Source organism: Populus trichocarpa, chromosome 12, assembly GCF_000002775.5.
Source record: "Populus trichocarpa isolate Nisqually-1 chromosome 12, P.trichocarpa_v4.1, whole genome shotgun sequence".
NCBI lineage: Eukaryota > Viridiplantae > Streptophyta > Magnoliopsida > Malpighiales > Salicaceae > Populus > Populus trichocarpa.
The window spans coordinates 12,814,285-12,834,236 of NC_037296.2; the positions used below are offsets into that span (position 1 = coordinate 12,814,285).

The window sequence follows — 19,952 nt, forward strand, 5'->3', positions numbered from 1 at the left end:
TAGTAAGGTTTCAATTCACCCCCAAGCTGGTTCCAAAAATAAAAAAAAATCACCCCAAGTGCCCGGAAGGGGAGCGGGGATTCTGATTAGCATTACGGTGTTGGTGATTAAAGATGATTTTAGGGTGATCATAACTTTAAAGGTTGTTTCCTCTTCATTGCTTAAACATATCTTAAATTGTGATAAAAATTTGAATCTATAATTTATAGCTTTTTTTTAAATTTATTTTTTTAGTTCAAATACTTTTTGGATCGTACATTTGGGTTTTGTTCATAAAATTATAAAAGAAAGTATTGTGATTTTAGTTGGATGATAAGTCGATTGAACATGTTAATGCTGGAATATACCTCTTTCTATTAAATAAAAAGAAAATAATTTTTCAAAAAATAATAAAAAGAAAGAGTGGTTAATATAATCACATATTCATACTCCACAAGTGATCGAATAAATAACAAGTCTTTGGAGACTATCTGCTCGAACAAGATCGAATGGCTCTCTCTACTTCTCTATAAATATTCTTCTATTGCAAGGGGTTTTAAGCCTAAAATTGATTGGAAAATCAACCCATTGGGTTCGCATGTTTCAAACACCATTTGCAGGAAGGCCATGGATTATTCTCTTGGGCCAAAAAACCCAAAATTGTTCATGAGATTTGACTCAACGATGTCGTTTATATCAGAAACACGGGCTGGTTACAAAGAGTGAAGCTCAGCTCTCCCTGTTTCTTCTGTATTTTTCCCAGATCAGTTACCTAAATGATCCAAAAGAAAACCCGGTCCTGACCAGTACTCAGGCCAACAAACCGGGCCAAGCCAAGGTTCGGAACTGTGTGATCCTAGGATCGTTAATCAACAGACCGTACATTCTTGGGAGTTGGGATTGTTTTTTTTTTTGCACTACTCCATTTATTATTATATAAATCACATAGTCGCAAGCTAGCAGGAGAAATGTGATGATTATATACACATACAAAATTTTGAGGGAACAGAAAGCATCTAAATTTTAAGACCTTATTTTCTGTTTGGCCTAAAGGCTGAAACAGAAATGAAGGAAAATGAGCTCCTCAAACTAAGTTCTTATGATTTTCTCAGAAAACGATGATGACCAAAGGGATATCCCATGAAATTGGATCAAAAACTGTCAGGTAGGATCTAACAAAATGATAGGATGAACGTGAAATTTGGAATTTCATTTCAGACAAGGCAAAATATAAGAGGCACAACCACCCTGTTTAGCTACTTTATTGAAGTTTGTAAATAAATTAGCACAAAATTTTTATCAATCCCAAAATTCAAAAAGAATTATCAACCGGTCAATAGACTAAATACAGTTAAAATTCATCAGCTCTGACTACAAAGTGAACACATCCAGCGCCTTGAAAAGGAATTCTCTCTAGCCCCCATTCTCTTCTGGTGGGGGAAGGTGTGTAATCAAATGCCTCATCTACAGAACTCATCGCCAGAGCCTACTTATGAAGCCCTTCTTGTCCTTCTTCATCCTGTTTTCTAGAGATGGGAAATCAATGCAGTTATAGGCAAGGTCTAGAACAATAGGATTTCGAGGTATTGATTGGAAAGCTGGAGGGAAGACTCCAATGCGAGGAACACTTTTGACGTTTGGTTCACCAACAGCAGACTCGTAGACATCTAGTTTCTCAACGAGGAATTTCTCCGCCTGACGCATTCAAATCAGCAGGTCAACCAAGATCAGGAGCTAAAGCAACTGTCTTACATTATTCATAGGATGGACAAACATTGCATATTAATTGCATACAACTAGAAGAACGAAAGGAAAAGAAGTTAAAAAGGCTAATAAGTTGAAATCCAAATTAGAACTCACAAACTAATCACAATATAATAGATCTCCAGAAAACTTTAACAATATAGTTGGTTAGGATAGCTTATAGAAGTATTTGCAAATATTATATCAGAGACTCTAGCTATAGAAACCAAAACGAACTATTAGCATCTTTGTCCAGTGCTTTACTTGGCTAATGTATGGTAAATCAACGTAAGACGCAAGAAATGACATATTGAAATACAATTATATCACCCATCCTGTTTGCCAGTTTACTCTCTTTTGGTACACAATGATTGAGAATAATCATCCTGCCTATTCTGAGAGAAACAAAAGGGAATCACAAAGTCCAGATGGTTACCTTCTTGTCCACTCCGCTGAGTGATATTGTAGAAATTTTCTTTGAGAGATTCTCCGGAGCCTTCTCATCCTCCATAATCCCAGTTGCATGCTCTATGCAACTGTTAGCTCTGCACTCGTTGTATAGTGTTTTCAACTCTTTGGTCATTGCCTGTTATACGAAATCATTAACAGTCCACGTAAAATATTTAGCATGTCATATACTTGGAGGTCATGAATCAAAATCACACCAAGAGTGCATCAAGAAAATGTTCCATAGAGCAAAGTAGCTAAAACAAATCGCCAATTGACCTCAACTAATGAAATAAAAGTTATTGCCTAAAGTTTTAATCTCCTTTCTCCAGGCTACATCACCTCATCAGTGTCCATCATGGTTTGGAATTTCTTTAGGGCATTCTCAGCAAGGGATCGAGCATGGCAGTATAATGCAAATGCTTCTGTTCGTTTTCCAGCTGAGCTGTATGATTTTGCCAAGTAGAAGCACCTGCGAATATTTTCAGAGTTATAAGATTAAAAATCCTAAATATAAAAGAACAGATTGGTTGGTTTTTAAAGATCCAGCTTCTAATGTTTAATCTCCATAAGCAGAAATGTAAGTGTTGATGTGCATTGCAAAGGGTATGCTTAGGCAAAGAACAGAAGAAAGATCACAGGAAGGGCAAAGGATGTTAAAAGTTGATGAGCATGAAGGATGTACTATCTAGTCATCAACTGATTTCTTGAACAATGCTTATAACAACCCCAAATATAAAAGGTATCATCCAAACATTCAATCAATCAAGAACCATCAATTGGAAAAACTGTAATCGAAGCAGCACAAAAAAAAAAAAAAAAACCAATCTAATAATTCGTATAAATTTCAGATTCCAACCTTTGTGCTCGGAAAGCCATACTACGAAGAACACAGTCTTCAGAAAATGCAACTTCTTCAGGTTTTCGGTCTCTTCCAGAACTAACTAAATCAGAAAGATCACCTGTATTCTGTCAAACATAACATTGACATAAGCATAAAAAGCCAGCTATTTAACTGAGGTAGTGGCATGTGTTGTACTTAGCAGTGGTTGAAATCAATCCTCTAAAAAGAAAATACATGCAGGTAACACATACATAAGGAAATAATGCTGACCTGTAATAAAAGATCATACAAGCGAACAAGCTCTTCTGGCTTGGTAACTTTCTCATTTTTGTCATCTCGGTGCCTAGCAAGTTTACTCTTGGCAATGCTAACCAACAACTGGTTACGCTCAATGGTCCGCTGTCCTAGTACAGCACCAACAGCTTTATCAAGCCCATTTAAGTCATCTTTGACACTGTCGGCATTACCAGCACTGGCCTAAAAAAGTGTAAGAAAAATCAAGTACGAAGGATTAGAACAAAAAATAATCAACACAACTAAGGATATGAAAATATTTATAAGAAAAAAAAAGTTATGATAGTAAAAGCAGGAAAAAAGAAGGAAATAATTAACATAATTTGGTTGAACTTCCATACCAAGTCACTGCGAATGAAGCTCCTAGCCTCTTGATATGCAGTATAAATTTTGTCAAAGACTGCTAATTTTTTCTCAACTGGGAGTGAATCTGCTGCAGGACCATGCAAATCCTTCTCCAATTCTTGTGCTGAAATGATCACCATAAAAGAAAAATAGTTTCAGGCTCTGTTAGAAGCATAAAGATAAATTGAGGGGGGAAATGGCCAACAAATTATGTCAGCCTCCTAATAAATATCACTAAATATGCAACATGAAGAACAAAGAGAATCATTTTCAGTAAGGGAATTGATGAAATCTAATTATGGAAACATAGATACCGATTTCTCAATGAAGTTTAGAAAAATTATAATCGTCAAAAGTAAAACAATGCATCTCACCCGCAGAGAAAAAACCATTTCGCATATATTGCCATCACCTGCATTGAATCATACTTTTCCATTTAAAGATGCACATGAACAGAATTTATCAAGAATCAGTCCATGAAATTTGGAGAGGAGATTCATAAAAAAGAATCTGGAGAAATAGCATAATGACCATCCATGTAATTGTTCAAGAACTGCTGAACGAGAAGATTTCATACCAGGCATGGATGTTTACTAAATAAGCAAACCCAGCAGGTGATTACACACCTACAAGTATAGTACTCCATAATAATATTCCCACCTAAATCTTCACTCAAAGAAATCAAATGCCAACCTTTTAAAATGGAAACCCGAGTTTTTGCATTCGAAATTGGAAATCTGTGACCAAGCCAGCGAAACTCTGTCAGTGATGCAGCCTGTTGAGATCTCGCTTCAGCCATTGCAGCCTACAAAACAAGGCAGAATATTCTTAAATGCAAGAATGAAAATGACAACATAAACAACCATAATATATTCCTCAAATCAAAGTACAGAATAGACAAAAGATGAGTTTACAAATTCAATAACCAGTGGCTAACATGATGCCCTAGACAGAATTCAATGCAGAGAGAATCACTCGCATGTATAAAAAAGGCTAGAGTGGAACTGGTCTAACATGAACATTCTGCTTACACTGCTTCAAGTGCGCAAAATCATTTTTATAATCAGAAAGAAAGCTTCATCAACTATGACACTGTTATTGCCAGAATTTAATTTTTCAAATGATAAGGCAACAGAATAAAAACAGGCAATTACTGAAGATACTGAAAGTAGGAGACACGAAAAGAAGCAGGTCATGCACAAATTCTGATAAAAGACCATACTCACCTCCAATTTTGCTTTGAAAAGGTCTAGGGCAGGACCTTCCATCTCACCAATTTGCAAGAGTTCAGAAGTTTTCAGATTTGACTCGCCGATTTTGTGTCGGCAGTATCTAACACTAGGTTCCAGCTCCTCAACACGCTCACGGCACAAAACTTGATTCTCTAAGTCTCCATATTTCCCAAGTTCCTCATATACAGCTCTACACAACATATCAAGCTAGTCAAACACAATATTCAGTAATACAGGCCAAAAACTTATTTATCAAGTACTAAATAAATCTTTTTATACTTGGAATTATTTTATGAGAGGATTTTGGTCTGAGAAAGTGATACTCGAAATCAAAATGTTGGCCTTCTTTGAGAGCGTCAATGTTTTAAGGGGACAGTGTAATTATTGCATCAACAATTACAAATTTAATAGTGATGTTTCAAATATTAACCCTGTTGCTTTACTTTGATATAAAAAAAAAGTATGATGGACAATTTAGCAAACTGATGTAAACTTAATGTTAACTATTTGAAGTGGATAATCACTATGGGATAGATGAAAGCAAAGAGTAAGGACATGGCATAATGGAGAGAGTAAAATTCTCAGGCTAATAAACTCAAGTACATAGAATTGTTTCTTTGGAAAATAGCCACCATACACAAAACCACATCCCTTCAAGTAACAGCTCAGGAAGTACATGGGCAGGCAAATGGCCCCTTTTTTCAAAAAGCTTGTTGACAAAGAGAAACACTGTTCCAAAGTAGAAGCAGTAGCGGTAATGATCAAATATAATAGAGACAAGAGTAACCTGGCACTGATGAAATTCTTCAATGCAGTGTCCCAATTCCGATCTTGTTCAAACAACAAAAGCCCATTCATGCATGATGCGTAGGCCTATAAAATGGACATAAAAAAAGCATTGTTAATTGAGAATGAATGAGCTATCTCAACGTGAACTAAACTATAGGAATGCTCCTCAACATGCAGTACATATTGAGCAGCTATTAGCAAAACACAGAATCCAAAACAACTTGGTGCTGTTAAGTGATAAAAAAAAAGATCAAAACATTGAAAGGTAAAAAATATGATAGATGACAGAACATACATATAGACTCCAGTTTTGCACTTGTGATTACGTGCATGCTTTTGCATTCTCTCTAAAAAAGATGTTCTTAAGACAGAACTGGAGAGCAATTGCTGCGGTCATGCTCACCACCACTAAAAAAAAATCTTGATGGGGAAGTTCATCCTATTCTATGTGCAGGAATTATCCACAGAAATTCTTGCTGATGCAATCATTATACTAGACACAATTTGCACAAACTTTTCTTTGAATAATCATAAGGAGATACCAAAGCAATATGACTTGAGAGAACTAAAAACATGGACACACCTCCGCTTCTAAAGATGTTCTGGAATCTCCCTTGGCAGCGCATAATCTTGAGAATAAATCAGCCCATTTCACTGCCTTCCTCAGTCTCCCAATCAAATAAATACGTTGCTTAGCATTTGGGCCATCTAGAAGCTGTCGTTTTTCCATGGCATGGCTCCATGCTCTCTCCGCTGTATAAAGAACCAGATGCAGATACCTATTCTTCTTCAAACAAGAAACATTAATCTTCATAGACAGTGAAACATTATAATCTTCATAGATTTAATCTGTCATGGATATCATATTTGTTTCAAAATATCCAGTTCTTACTTCTAAAGCAAAACGACCTAACGGATTTCAACTCATGAAAATACACAGCTATAAAAAATAATAACAAAGCTGACTGGTATGAACAAACATCACAAGCATATGGAGAAACAAGAAACAACAAGAAAATCAACCAAAAACAAAATTATACAAATTCTAAAACAAAAGGTGCACTAAACAAAAGCTGTAATCAACAAGGCATACCTCACTTCAGTAACAGTTGATTCATTCATAGCTCTACGCGTATATTTACCGCGACCATGAGTAAACTTCAATGATTTGTATAACCTCCTTAACCGCGCAGTACAATACCTCCTACACTTCCAACAAAATCCAACCATTTACACGTTCAAATCAAAATTCCTTAACTAACAACCAACAAAATCCAATAAACTAAAGTCACATACCGATAACGCGCATAATCCCCGTGCCTCAATCCATGCTGCATTTGCGCAGATTTCAGTAATTGCAAGACTAATTATCAAAATAATAAAATTAATAATTTCACTCAATTTAAGTATTCAGTTATTTTTTGTTTAAACTGAAATAAATAAAAAATGAGATTGCAAATTCATTCGATAATAATGACAACCATTGATTGAGTATCTCGGATTGATCTGATCAGAATTGTTCGGTTTTGGACCCTCGATTTCCATTGCGGCAACCTCGTTTTCTTTCACCATGATTCCTTCAAACAAACAAAAGAACAATAATCGAGGAAATAAAAAAGTAATTGGATCTGGATATTAGAGATTGAATTTAAATAAAAAGGGAGTGCTGGTAGGGTGATGGAAGGGGGTTTTACGTGGTGGTGGTTGCGGCCCCGCCTGGTTTTTAGCGTGCGCACTGTTTTTTAAGCAGGAAAAAAAAGCAAAAAGCAAGAATAAACAAAAGGATAAGAAAAATTCAAGGACCAAAACGAAAACGAAAAGAAATAAAACAAGAAAATAATGAGACTGAAAAGGAGCTTTTATTAAGAGATGAAGGACTAAGAAAAATCAGTTACCCCTTTTCCCAAGCTAACTCACCCCACGCTGCATTACCAGTGCCTTATATTTCATTTCTCTGATTTCTGTCCCAAACCTAACTAGCGTTATGTAGCAGGTAAAGTCGTTCCTTTTCTGTTTTTAATCATGTTATTTGAATCAATATACTGATCTTCCATGAATTAATTTTTTGTAAGGACGGTGAGGATGCGTTTACACGTAGAGACGGTGGAAGATCTCCCAATGGGAGACGATGCCAGTGGTAGCAAAGCATTGGAGAGTTGAAAAAATGAGTGATGAAACGCAAAAGGGGTTTGATTTTAATAAACTCTTTATAAAAAAAAATTACTTACATCAAAATATAATTGAACAGTGTAGCTCAACTGGTAAGTCATAAATTTGTTTTCTAAAAATTTTTAGTTCGAGTCTTATAAATTTTATGATTATTAGAGACTTACATGGTCATTAATTTCAAAACTAATAAGATTAGTCGAAGAACACACAAGTTAACCCGAATATCCATATTAATAAATAAAAAACAAACCAATCAACCTCCATTCTCAACAATGAGCTCTTTATTTTTTATTTTAATTTATCAACAAGAATGCCCAAGTTTGATCTCAAGCTCTCCATGTGAGATTCCAAAGCCTTCGATAAAATATGTAATTATGAAACCATCATTCATGAAATTGAGATACATACAAACAATAATTAAATAACATGTAAAAAACTTATTTAATTACATTTCATATAAGAATTAAATTGTAAAATGTAAAAGGATATAATTTAATATAAACAAAGTTTGAGCAATTCAAAATAAAAAATAACATGATTAACAAAAGGAGTATGGAAGTCTTTTATTATTATTTTTCAATAAATTTTATATTTTATGTGCACCCTTGCATTGTTTTTTTATAATTATTATTCAATAAATTTTATATGTATACGGGTTTTTATTATAATTTTCATGTGTTTTTCTATTACAAATTTATTTTTATAGAGAAATTCATTAAACATAATTAAGTAAATTACTCGTGTTGTGATGTTAGATATCCTGATCTTTATTTTTTTGCTTAATGCATTATTTGTGTATATTTTTTCAAATAATTTTTTTGTTTATGTTTTAATTAGATTGTGATTATTTTTAAATGATATTAGGTGTGTTTAATTTTTAGAGAGGTAGGTATGATTCATCTGTGATTTTTTCTTAATTTTATATAGACTAATTTTTTTTAATATTTATTTTTTATAAGATTTTTCATATGTGTAGCCTTACATTGTTTTTTTTTATAATTATTGTTCAATAAATTTTATATGTTATGTGCATCCTTGTATTGTTATATATATATATATATATATATATATATATATATATATATATATATATATATATGCAGAATTTGGTGGAGGAAACTATTTGGTCAATGTTTGTTCCAGAAAGTTTAAAGGTTTTAGGTGCTTCTAGATTGCTTTTTTCTTGGAGGAAAAAATTACTTTTGCAAGACGAGTATTTGAGATATATATCATACTCATTTTATATATCAAGTCCAGACACATAAATAAATATATAAAATATTTTTTTAAACACTTAACTAAGTTATTTAAGTATTTGCAGTAATAAGGGGTTGACAAGTATTTGTTACTCTTTATTTATTAATAGTTGCCAAAACTTTAGACATATGAAAAATCTTATAAAAAAGTCAACATTCAAAAAATAATAATTTAATCTATATTAAATTAAGAAAAAAAACCATAGATGAATCATACCTACCTCTTATTTAAAAATAATCACAATCTAATTAAAACATAAACTAAAAATTTATTTGAACAAATATACACAAATAATGTATTATTTTTTTAACAAATAAAATTTTAAAAATAATAAAAAAGGCAGGCCTAGTGCTTGGCCCAATAAAGCACAGGTTGCAACGCCAAACCTAAGCGTGAGCCTTTATTTTTTTAATAATGTTTAACAGGGCAAACGATGCGTCGTTCGTCTCAAATAGTTTAAAAAAAATGATGCATTACACGGGAAACTCAAAATCCGGCCATTGTGGTGGCTGGAAAAACGAGTCCTTTGTTTTTTCATCCAAAATCCCATTTTCAACTAATTTTTGATCTAATACACCTAGAAAACACTTTAAAGACCTTGTTAAACCAATTTATGGCTGTAAAAAAGCCAACAAACCGCCCCAAAACTCGAAATCCACTTGAAATAATTTTTTTTTCCGAGCTTAGATATATTGTTTTAGGTGTTTTAAAGGTAAAAAAAAAAACATCTAAACATAACACCCCTTCATATGAAACATTTTAATATAAAAATCAACTGTTTTGGTGGTTAGAATCTTCCTCAACAACTATTTTCTCTCTCTAGATCAGAATTCGATGACTTCCTCACTCTCCTTCCAACAGAAAAGGACTGAGATAAAGAAGAAGTTAAGTATCAAAATATACTGTCTTTAAATTAAAGAGACTGCTCCCTTAATATCTAAAAAATTAAAGAATTAAAATAAATATTTCAATAAAACTTTCAACTCACCCCATGTTACCCAAGAGTCTTACTTCAGTCCCTTAGCTTTCAAAACAATTCTTCATCGTAAAAAAAATAATATGTAATGGGGGCTAATTTGAGATTAAAAAGGTCAAATTGTATAAAAAACAGTTCAAGGATAAAAGTAAAAATTATAAAAATACACTGCTGCAATCCGAATTATGAGAGTGCATAATGTTTTTCGCTACAGTAAAGGCTGATGCGTTCTAGTTTTTGTTGTAATTTTAATACGTATCCATCGAATCTCAAAACCCTAATTCTTGTAATCTCTCCTTATTACTCTCAGTTTCTTAAATATTTAATTTGATCAGAGTTTTGCAACAGGTAAAGACGTTCCTTTTCTGATTTTAATCAATGTTACTTGAATTATTATTATTCTACCAATCTCCCATGAATTAATTTTTTTGTTTTTGTTTTTGAGGAGGGCGAGGATGTGTTTGCATGTTGAGACGGCGGAAAATCTCCCAATGGGGGACGAAGCCAGTGGTAGCAAAGCATTGGAGAGCCCACCCGTGAAGTTAGCACTTGAAGTTGATGCTAAAAAATCGAAAAAACGCAAAAGGAGAACTCATTGTAGTACAATGGTTGCTAATGATTGTCATATCACGAAACTGGAAAAATCTTATACTAGAGTTATGCTGTCTTTAACCAAGCCATCCTACCTTCTCGGACTTGGTTCCAACTTTATTCGACATGAAAATCGTATGAGATTGTTCCATCTTTTGCAAAAATTAGTCAGACAACACAATTGGACAGAAGCTGCTGGGGTGCTAAGTGTGTTTTTGAGAGCCACATGCAAAGATAAATCTCCTATCTTGAATCGCTTCAAGTATACCGTATGTTTCTGATGCCCACCACAACCTTGCCCTGTATTTTTTTCTTTACTGCTGCGCTAAGTGTGTTGCCATAAATTGATATTATTTGAAATTTCAGATGTTCACATTTGGGGCATCTGCAATGATGCAACTTGAAGTTTTTTTCTATCATTTATTATTTGTGCTTCGAAGAGAAATGGAGAAATTGTCAAAACAACTGTTTTATCATATTCTATTTTGCTTGGTGATGAAACAATATGTTTTATGAACTGGCTATTGGCAACGTGAGAGACTGAGTTTTTGATCATAGAATCTACAGGAGATCAAAGACCATTTAGTGGGTTACACAGAGACTTAAGACCAATGAATGACAAGATGTCGTTTTTTTTCTTCTTTGGAACCATTGTGTTGCATCCTCAATTTAGCTTCAGCTGCAACGTGGCAGCAATCAGCTGAACTTTTTATCCATTGCTTAGGATTGGGTGCATATCTTGATCATTCTGATCTGTTGAGATTGTAAAGCATTCTTTATATCATATTGCTTGTAATGTATGTATGAAAAATTTCAATGATATCTAGGGCATTTATAATACAACCTTTTAACATACATGGTAGCATGTTTAGGTTTCGCTGGATCTTCTTAAGCATATAGAAGGTGATGATGTCAGTTTGTCAGCAATTTCTAGCATTTATGATACTTGGATGGCAAGGATTGGAACCAACTTATCAAATACAAGAAACAAGGATGAGCAAATGAAAGAGGTCTAGTTGAAAAGTTCTCTTTCTATTCTTACATAAGCATTATTTGTTCAGCGCCCATGATATAGCTGGAGTACACCACTTTAAGCCCTTTCTTTTTTCAGATTTTTGTGTGCACTAAAGTTGTTTTGTGCTGATCAAAGACTTTGATTGTTGAGCAGGATAGCTTTGTTGTTCGTTTGCAGTTCATCCTTTCCCGTGTTATGCAAGGAGATATTGAAGCTGAACGTCACAATGTCAAAATGTATTATCACTTTTTCATACTTAATAGCTGACTAGATAATGGGACTTGCAGCGTAATGCTATATGACTATAATGATATTTCAATGCTACATGTTGTGTTGTTTCATTGCTTTAAAATAAGAAATTATGTGCCCACGTCAGCAACTAGCATTAGGCACAAATACTACTTAACATAGAAAGGAAAAAAACCCATGATGCCCTTTGATCTACTTGTGGGTTTCATGTTCTTATGTTTTTACTGTTCGAGGTAGTGCAACCAAGATTTGTCATTATAGATTGATTTTCACTTTTTTTTTTTATCAATGTTGCATATTTAGAATTACACCTCCATCTAAAAGATTATTAACGTCTTATTTTGCCCAAGTGATACGATAAGTAAGTTTTACACTGTCCATCTAACAGGAAAACTGTCATAAGAAGTAAAAACTTCTCTCCTTCACGATAGTTGGATTAAAACTCTTCACTTCTGATACATGAAACAATATTTTATTCAGTTTGTTTTAGATTTTGTAGATTCCTAAATTCTTCAAACATGTTTCTGTTTTTTTGTATAGTAAATTGTACACCCTGGATGCTCTTCATTAACACTCTTCTTATATAGATGTGATAATATTAAGTTATAGATCAAGAATTTGAGATTCAGGTTATATGTAATTTCCAAAAGCTTTCTGATCATTTAACCTGCATCATTCTTTTGTTTTCCCAGCTTGATGGAAGAGCGTGGATACGAGAATCATCCATTTTTTAATATGATCCTGGGCTTGATATCTAGTCAGTTGTGGTATTCTAGTCTCCCGGAAGAAATGCAGTGGAAGGATACTTTCCAAATTCATTCCCCTACGCATTCAGACATGCCAGCCACTCCTTCACAACTAGAGATGTCAGCTATGAGATTCAGCCATGAAGTTGGGGACTCAGAGCGGCACAATGCAATTTGTAATGAAGAAAGTGGCGCTTCCTTTCATTGTGATTCAGAGACTTCTGTCATGAAAGATAAAGAAATATCTGTGGAGGTTGATGGTAGCTTTAACAGAGAAGCGTTACCTGTGGAGGTTGGTAAACTGCACAAAGAAAATCTCCAAAAAGACTTTCAACCACAAGGCTTTTATGTGAACTCTGCTGAAAGTGATGCCTCCTTTGATAATAATGGTGGTCACATGCACCTTGTCCCTAATCCGACTGCCTTTGGTGAGTTCCAGATCCCATTTTTTTGTTTATTCTTGTTGCTTTTTCTAATGCACTGATAGGACAGCCTCATTGAAAAAGGAAAAAAAGGAACAGAAAAAAAATCAGAATGGAAACATTTAGGACAATTTAGTGAGAAAGGAAGCTCCTTCAAAGGCCTGTGCTGAAGATCAAATCAAACCCAGAAATGTTATTCTGCCTAGTTGCGATAACAACACACCTCCATGAGGTCCCATAATTCTTCCTACCCAAGTGGCGTAGCAATACTATATCTTTCACTCCATCAAGGAACACCCTAGAATCACATTTAATGATAAGTTTATGCTGCATATCCCAGGCTGCTGTGGCAACTGAAGTACATTTATATTTTTACTTATTCTGGGAGGGGCCTTTGCATTATGTAGAGAATCATGCATGCATGTTATGTATGCTTTGATGGATACGTAAATGAGGCCCAAATAAGAAGGTATAGAGAAGTTGGGGAAAAATCAATTTCCTGAATTTAACTATCTATAGAACGTAATTGCTTTTGGGTTACTCCATGAAAAATCATCCTTGCTCATGCACCAACATGAAATTATCTATATTTAGATGTAGTTCTAGTAATTAACTCGATTGCTAGTACACATTTTAAATGCCAAAAGTTGTCATTCTCAATAAAAATTGAACTAGTCATCAATTAATATGACATGCTTTTAAATTCTAATGATGGCACAAAGGAATTCTTTATGGATATAATTTCATTAATTATAGTGTCTTTTAATAGTCATAGCATCTTCTTGCTGGTGAATTGCTAATAAGCTGATGAAGACTAGCGTGTTTTTTTTTAGTGAATATCAAGGGGGATGATTACTGATTGAATTCTGAAATAGTGTCTACACTGCTAGTTGCTGACAAAGTCAAATTGCAAGGTAGAGAGGTAGAAAAGAGGGCACACAATTGTTTTCTGCTATGTTTGTTTCAATAGATAAATCAATTGTAAACCTGGAGAAAACCTCCTTACCATTTCCAAAGCCACAGGATAATTTTAATTCATGATGATGCTGTCTGTGCCGGCAGTGTAGCTAGTTGGAAGTGGTAGTTGCAAATTATTTCTGATTTTTTTTAAGATGCAAATAATTTTACATCTATAAAATTGTTAAGCTATGAAAGATAAAACATAATCTAAGCAACTTTATCTGTTGAAATTCTCAGTTGCTAGTGTAGTTATGTTACAGCCAGTAGGGATGTGATTCTGAAATCTTGATCCCAAAACATTCAATAAAGGATTCAAAACCATGTACTTCTGTTATGTGAAGTTCATTAGTTGTTGCATCGTTACAGTATTAGATCCCCCTTGTTGAAATGCTTAAATTTCACTGGTAGGAGCTAAAGATTATGACATGATTCTGTTATGATGATTATCGTTATTTTTCAGTACATGGAAAAATTTGACACATGCAAGCACATGCCTAAATATGCATACTAAATGTTTTATTTGTCTTGCCAAAGAGAACTCAGGTTCATGGCTGTTACCATTGCGAACTGGGAATTGGGACTTGGATCAGATAGTTCGTGATGAGGAATATAGGAATGCAGTGAAGTATTTGCAAGAAGCTGTACACTCCACTCCTCCAGTACCAGCAGCCTTGCTTCCTTTGGTACAGGTAAAGGGAACATAAATGATGACTTACATCTTGTAAACATTGTTAAAATATTATTGCAAGAATTTAAACTTTTCTGTATAGGACACAGCATTCACTCTTGCCATTAAGGAAATGTACTTGCCGCATTCAGTTATTCTATGGTGTTGTTTCTAAGAGAAATAGTTTGATCACAGTAGCTTTTTCCCTTGGGGAAAGTATGTGAGTTTAAGACTGCCTGTGTAATATTTTCCCATTTTGCACCATTACGTAGACTAGTGACAGATAATGTTTTTACAACCTTGGGAGTAGCATACAGGATACCTATACTGTAGTTGATTGTTGACAGGGAACCACAAAATAGTATATTGCCTCCCTAGAGGCCAGAACTAAGCTGGTGTACCTTTTCAATTTGACGCAACCTTTAGTCCTGGAGACCAGAGTGAGGATATGGAATTTACAATACACAAGACAAATAACTGTATGCGTTTGCTTGTATTTCTTCACTTCAATGCTTCCCCTTTTCCAAGAGGTGAGGCTCTGGAGGCCCGCGGCATGTACATCATTCTAGCATGTCTCCATGTTTTATGAAATTTACAATACAATCTATGAACCACCTGCCTTGTCCTTCCTCGTGATGAAGTTGGCACAACATTGTTATGTTTAAGAGTGCTGGAGATTATATCTTTTCAACAGTTTATCCAAGGCACCAGCATGTGAGACATTACAATATGGGGCTCTACTGTTATGCAGAACAAACCTGTCCTTGATCTAATTATTGAAACACTCTTTTTTAGATCGAGGCAGGTTGACCATGTGATATAGAAGATTTGGCCAACAGATGTTTCATTCTTGAGCTCCTCCAATGTTATGAAATTCCTTATATTCTTAACATGTTTGTGTTGTGCGGTTTTGGTAATGTGTAAGATGATTTTGTCTGTCGCTGATCATCGCTGACTTGATCATGTTATCCTCATGACAAAGTAGTGAGGATTTCATATTTTTTTTCAAATAATTGCAGTCATTAGTGTGTATGTAGAATTTATTGATTCAAATATCATTGGTGAATATCATTACTGTTTGAATCTTGATACCTAAACAATACAAATTTGCTTTTGCCAGTTATTGCTGATTGGATGCAAAGACAAAGAGGCCCTTGATGAAATTGAGAAGTTCTGTGCCAATTCAAGCGGAGCACTTCCTAAGAGGTACTGCTTTGCTGAGTTTTAAACTGCTTCTATCGGCAATGAAGCCTTTGGTGTAGATAATGTGTTACTTATCCAAGAAAGTAATTATATGCATCTGATTGACTTGGCAGAAGAACATCTGTAACCTTTGACAAGGAGGATACATTTTTGTTGTTGTGCTACTTCCTGTTTCTCTTTGGTTTTGTCTTTTATTACCAGTGTTGGTTGGTGTTTCCAATAGCTGGTTGTAGTGATGCACACATATGCGCACACACACACACACACACACACGCATGCACATATTTAAGGAAATAGAAGTCCATTAAAAGAGGGTCTAATACCAGTTAGCGTGTATCTAAATTTTCATGCAGCTACACTTGTCTTTGAGCTGTATCCTTTACTCAATCATGTTCTCCTAATCTTGTTCATGATGAAATAAAATATGTACTTTGTGCAGAATGAAGGCTAATATTTTGGAGCACGTTGATCCTAATAACAGTGTCGTTCTTGCAACTTGTTATGAGGACACCTTAAAGAGTGATCCTAAATGCAGCCAGTCATTGGCAAGGCTTATCAGCCTGCATCAGAAAGGTACTCTTCGTTCTAAATAACTAAGTTACCACTGTATGCATCAGGCAAGGTTTTCTAGTTTTCTGGACATGAACTTGTTCCTGAATAACCAGCTGCAGGGTATTGTTTATTTACCTTTTGCAGTATTGGAAACTTTTGCGCTTTTGTATCTCAAAGATCCATCTTTTTAAATTTGTATCCATCTTCTTAAATTTGTTCACAGTTGCTAATGTACAATGTGGCTGGAACAGTTTTTCTCGCTTGCGGTATCCTTCACTTGCCTTCTTTTTTGCAACTGTGATTTAAAACCATTGTTTGGTTAGTATGATTGACAGGGGAATGAAAGTTAACTTTAGTGCACTTTTATCACCACGTGAGATGTGGGTATGGAAAAGGAAAATTCAGATTTTTTTTTCTTCTAGTTGCTACCACAATTACTGCCATCATGATCACCTACCAACACCATGGGTTTCTGAGTTCTCAGTATGTGCTTATTGGCATGTGGTGTGTGTTTCGGGTAAATGTTCTCAATGTATAAAACGATCTGGTTAGCCTGTTTTCCCTTCTCTAATTGCTTTCTTTTGATATATTGCAGGGGATTATAGCCCTCAATCCCTGTTGGAAATGATAGCCTTGCATTTAGATGCTGTCTTTGTGGAATATGATACTTGGAGAGAGTTTGCTTTGTGCTTTTTTAAAGTCTCTCTGAGTGAAGAGGATGAGATGTCAGTTTGTCAGCATGGAAATGAAGGTGAAAAAAGGCAATCCTATTCTGTTTGTTATAATGGAATCCCTAAAATGTTTACCCAGGGGAAGTCAGTAGGACTTTGGAGGTCTCGCTGCAGATGGTGGTCAACTCGTCATTTCAGCAAGAGCATCCTTGCATCAGAAATTGATGCCGGTACCTATCTTTCGTCTCTATAAGCTGACACATATATTAAGTGATCTTGATCACTCTATCCTTAAATTGCATATCTTTGAACTCCTTATACTGGTTCCACAACCGACCTGTGAGCAAGGGACATGTTTCCCAGCGAGATTTATTTTTCCGACCTCTCTAATCATATCTGTGAGACTATGATCCACATGCCAATTAATGCACTCATTATATTTTGAAATTACTGGAGCATGATAGAATATGACAATAATAGAATGTTGGTCTATCTAGTTAACATGATTGAATAGGGTTTTGTCAAGCTGTCTTTGTAAGGCCGCGACCTAAAACTAAATCTACATGACGCCTTTATGGTTTTTTTGCAACAGGTGATTGGCAGCTCCTAACTTACAAGGCAGCATGTGCGTCCCACATGTATGGACAGGACTTCGGGTATGTTGCCAAGGCTTATACTTGCATACAAAAGGAAAATAACAGGGACTTGTCAATGTTTTTGCGACAGCACATGCAGAATTCCCTCGGACTCTATTCACAGCTCCAAAGAGGGAATAACTAATGTATGTATTTCCCATCAACCAAGGAAAAAAAAATTAAAATAATATTTTGTTTTCATTTTTGTTCTATAGAAATTGCAATTTTTTTCCCAGGTGGTGAATATTTGTCAACATTTCATTGCATGAATTCTTAAATATTTCTGCATACAGACGCGTCATTATTTTTTCCTCCACTAAGTAATGGGTTCAATAAAAGCTCTTGTAACAATGTAAATACCAATTTGGATGTGGAAATGTTATATTTCAATTTAATTCACAGTGAAATGAAATGGTTTCTTCTTAGCAGCAATATTCTTCTTAGCAGCAATATATTACAATTACATTACATTACAAAATATACTAAAAGGGCTCAGTGCCCCTGTTACTGTTTACATAGACACAAAACACTGTGGATTGGGGTAGTGTAATGGCAGCCCAGCCCATGACATAAAGAGTTGCAAGGGCAGCATGGGAGGGATGAGGTTGTCTTTTTCGCTGGGGTGCATTTGACATTGAAGGGTTGGTTGAGGAGAAAATGATCAGCACAAGTTTTGGTGAGGCTGCAGGCTATGGGGAGCAAGCACCTGGTGCTGGCACTGCCCACGCAAGAACATCTGGCGCTTAGGCTGCCCGACCCTTACGCGGGGCAGATCGAGCGCCACATGATGCATGGGCGACCCTGCACTTGCGTGGGGCAGACCCGAGCGCCACCTGGCGCTTGGGCGACTCCACTGCGTGGGGTAGACCCCAAATAGTATTAATATTACAAATAGTATTATTTGTGTTATAATTATTTTTATTATGATTAAGAGTATTAATATTACAAATAGTATTATTTTTATTTTTACTATGATTAAAAGTATTAATATTAAAAATATTATTATTTGTGTAGTAATTATTTTTATTTTTATTATAATTAAAAGTCTGGGCGCGTCCACGCACACATCCAAGTTGGGCTTGGACGCGTCCACGCTTAACCCCAAGGTGGGCGTAGGCATGGGCGTGTCCTCCCCTAACCCTGGACGCGCCCTCACCCAACTCCAAGGTGGGCGTTGACTCGCCCTCGCCCAAAGGGCATGGACTCGTCCACGCCCACACCCAAGGTGGGTCTGGACGCGTCCATGCCAAACCACAAGGTGAGCATGTAGGCGTCCATGCCCACCCTCAAGTTGGGCTGGGCGTGTCCGCGCCCAACCACATGTGTTAATGTAATAACTGGGAATTTTGATTTTTTTTATAAATAATCAAACTAGATTTTTCCTAGTCATGAACGTTAACTGGTTCAAGTTTAAAAACAGTGATGCCAAGAAATTCAATCAATAAACATGATCAACTCAATAACTATGGGAAATATGAAGAAATTAAATTTTATTGAACTATCAGGCTTAAGTGAAGAATAGACTTGGCCTGCTTGCTCTTGAGCCATCAATTACAAGTGCTTAGAGCCAACAAAATGGCATGAGTTATGATTTAACAACAGTGAACTTTAGTTCAATCCACTTGAAAGATTCTTGCCCACATAATAGACAATGGATAAGTTCTTGAAATTTGCTACAAACTGATGGTGATCGTCTTCCTTTCCTCTAAGTGGTTGACCATTTACTGTCAAAGTCGATAATGAAGGTACGAATTTCCATTGGAGCAAGTTCAACAACCAAAGTAGAAAGATCGATTGGTCCTCCTCTAACAACCTTAGGCTCTTGTGTAGAAGAGCCCTCTGCTTCCCAGACCAGCCTCTTCTTTTCAGTTTCAGCTCTTTCTTGATTGGCGGATAAGCTTGTTTCTGTTAATCTTTTTCATCTGGAAGTTGAATAGAACATTGATAACACAACTAATTGCTTGTAAGTATGGATTGATATCGCCATGCATCTAGTTGTTTTTACCTTTTTAGCTTTTAATACCTTTATCAGCTCCACACTTGCCATAACAGATAGATCCTTGTCCTCTCCAATCTTGCATTTGAAATGAGAATTTAGAGAATGAGTCTATAGAAACAAGGAGGCTTGTTGCTCAAAATCCACATAATAATAAGTTTCATCAGTAC

At 35.3% G+C, this 19,952-nt stretch overlaps 2 protein-coding genes across 8 annotated transcripts; one reads left to right on the top strand and one right to left on the bottom strand.

Annotated features, from left to right (window-relative positions):
• Positions 1-1,210: 1,210 nt before the first annotated feature.
• LOC7454597 (uncharacterized) lies at positions 1,211-7,870 on the bottom strand. 4 transcript variants are annotated; one of them, XM_052446101.1, is made up of 16 exons: positions 7,809-7,870; positions 7,569-7,614; positions 7,368-7,408; positions 7,155-7,250; positions 6,970-7,036; positions 6,767-6,877; positions 6,257-6,452; positions 5,672-5,757; positions 4,879-5,074; positions 4,346-4,457; positions 3,649-3,776; positions 3,284-3,490; positions 3,029-3,138; positions 2,512-2,641; positions 2,159-2,308; positions 1,211-1,674 (listed from the first exon to the last, which is right to left on the bottom strand). In XM_052446101.1, exons 4-16 carry the CDS (start codon positions 7,243-7,245, stop codon positions 1,453-1,455), a joined length of 1,806 nt encoding a protein of 601 aa, XP_052302061.1. In that variant the 5' UTR covers positions 7,246-7,250; positions 7,368-7,408; positions 7,569-7,614; positions 7,809-7,870; the 3' UTR covers positions 1,211-1,452. The 4 variants fall into 4 exon arrangements, with proteins under 4 accessions (XP_052302061.1, XP_052302060.1, XP_024438640.2 ...); XM_052446100.1 differs by lacking the exon at positions 7,809-7,870 and having other exon boundaries at positions 6,970-7,004; positions 7,155-7,408; positions 7,569-7,657; XM_024582872.2 differs by lacking the exons at positions 6,970-7,036; positions 7,155-7,250; positions 7,368-7,408; positions 7,569-7,614; positions 7,809-7,870 and having other exon boundaries at positions 6,257-6,457.
• Positions 7,871-10,220: 2,350 nt separating this feature from the next.
• LOC7454598 (uncharacterized) lies at positions 10,221-18,788 on the top strand. 4 transcript variants are annotated; one of them, XM_024581910.2, is made up of 11 exons: positions 10,221-10,423; positions 10,524-10,935; positions 11,539-11,676; positions 11,835-11,917; positions 12,623-13,104; positions 14,593-14,747; positions 15,846-15,931; positions 16,368-16,501; positions 17,076-17,381; positions 17,744-17,932; positions 18,306-18,788. In XM_024581910.2, the coding sequence occupies exons 2-10, from the start codon at positions 10,531-10,533 to the stop codon at positions 17,929-17,931; spliced, it is 1,977 nt and encodes a 658-aa protein (XP_024437678.2). In that variant the 5' UTR covers positions 10,221-10,423; positions 10,524-10,530; the 3' UTR covers position 17,932; positions 18,306-18,788. The 4 variants fall into 4 exon arrangements, with proteins under 4 accessions (XP_024437678.2, XP_024437677.2, XP_024437676.2 ...); XM_024581909.2 differs by lacking the exon at positions 18,306-18,788 and having other exon boundaries at positions 10,521-10,935; positions 17,744-18,218; XM_024581908.2 differs by lacking the exon at positions 18,306-18,788 and having other exon boundaries at positions 10,222-10,423; positions 17,744-18,218.
• The last annotated feature ends 1,164 nt before the right edge of the window (positions 18,789-19,952 follow it).

Bases quoted from the DNA above. Each gene is read 5' to 3' on its own strand.
- LOC7454597 (XM_052446101.1), bottom strand. From the start codon at position 7,245: ATGGTGAAAGAAAACGAGGTTGCCGCAATGGAAATCGAGGGTCCAAAA. The intron at 5,075-5,671 runs GTTACTCTTGTC...TATGTTGTGTAG, and splicing joins AAGAATTTCATCAGTGCCAG to AGCTGTATATGAGGAACTTG. The intron at 2,309-2,511 runs GTGATGTAGCCT...TTCGTATAACAG, and splicing joins CCATGATGGACACTGATGAG to GCAATGACCAAAGAGTTGAA.
- LOC7454598 (XM_024581910.2), top strand. From the start codon at position 10,531: ATGTGTTTGCATGTTGAGACGGCGGAAAATCTCCCAATGGGGGACGAA. The intron at 14,748-15,845 runs GTAAAGGGAACA...TGCTTTTGCCAG, and splicing joins CCTTGCTTCCTTTGGTACAG to TTATTGCTGATTGGATGCAA. The intron at 16,502-17,075 runs GTACTCTTCGTT...GATATATTGCAG, and splicing joins TATCAGCCTGCATCAGAAAG to GGGATTATAGCCCTCAATCC.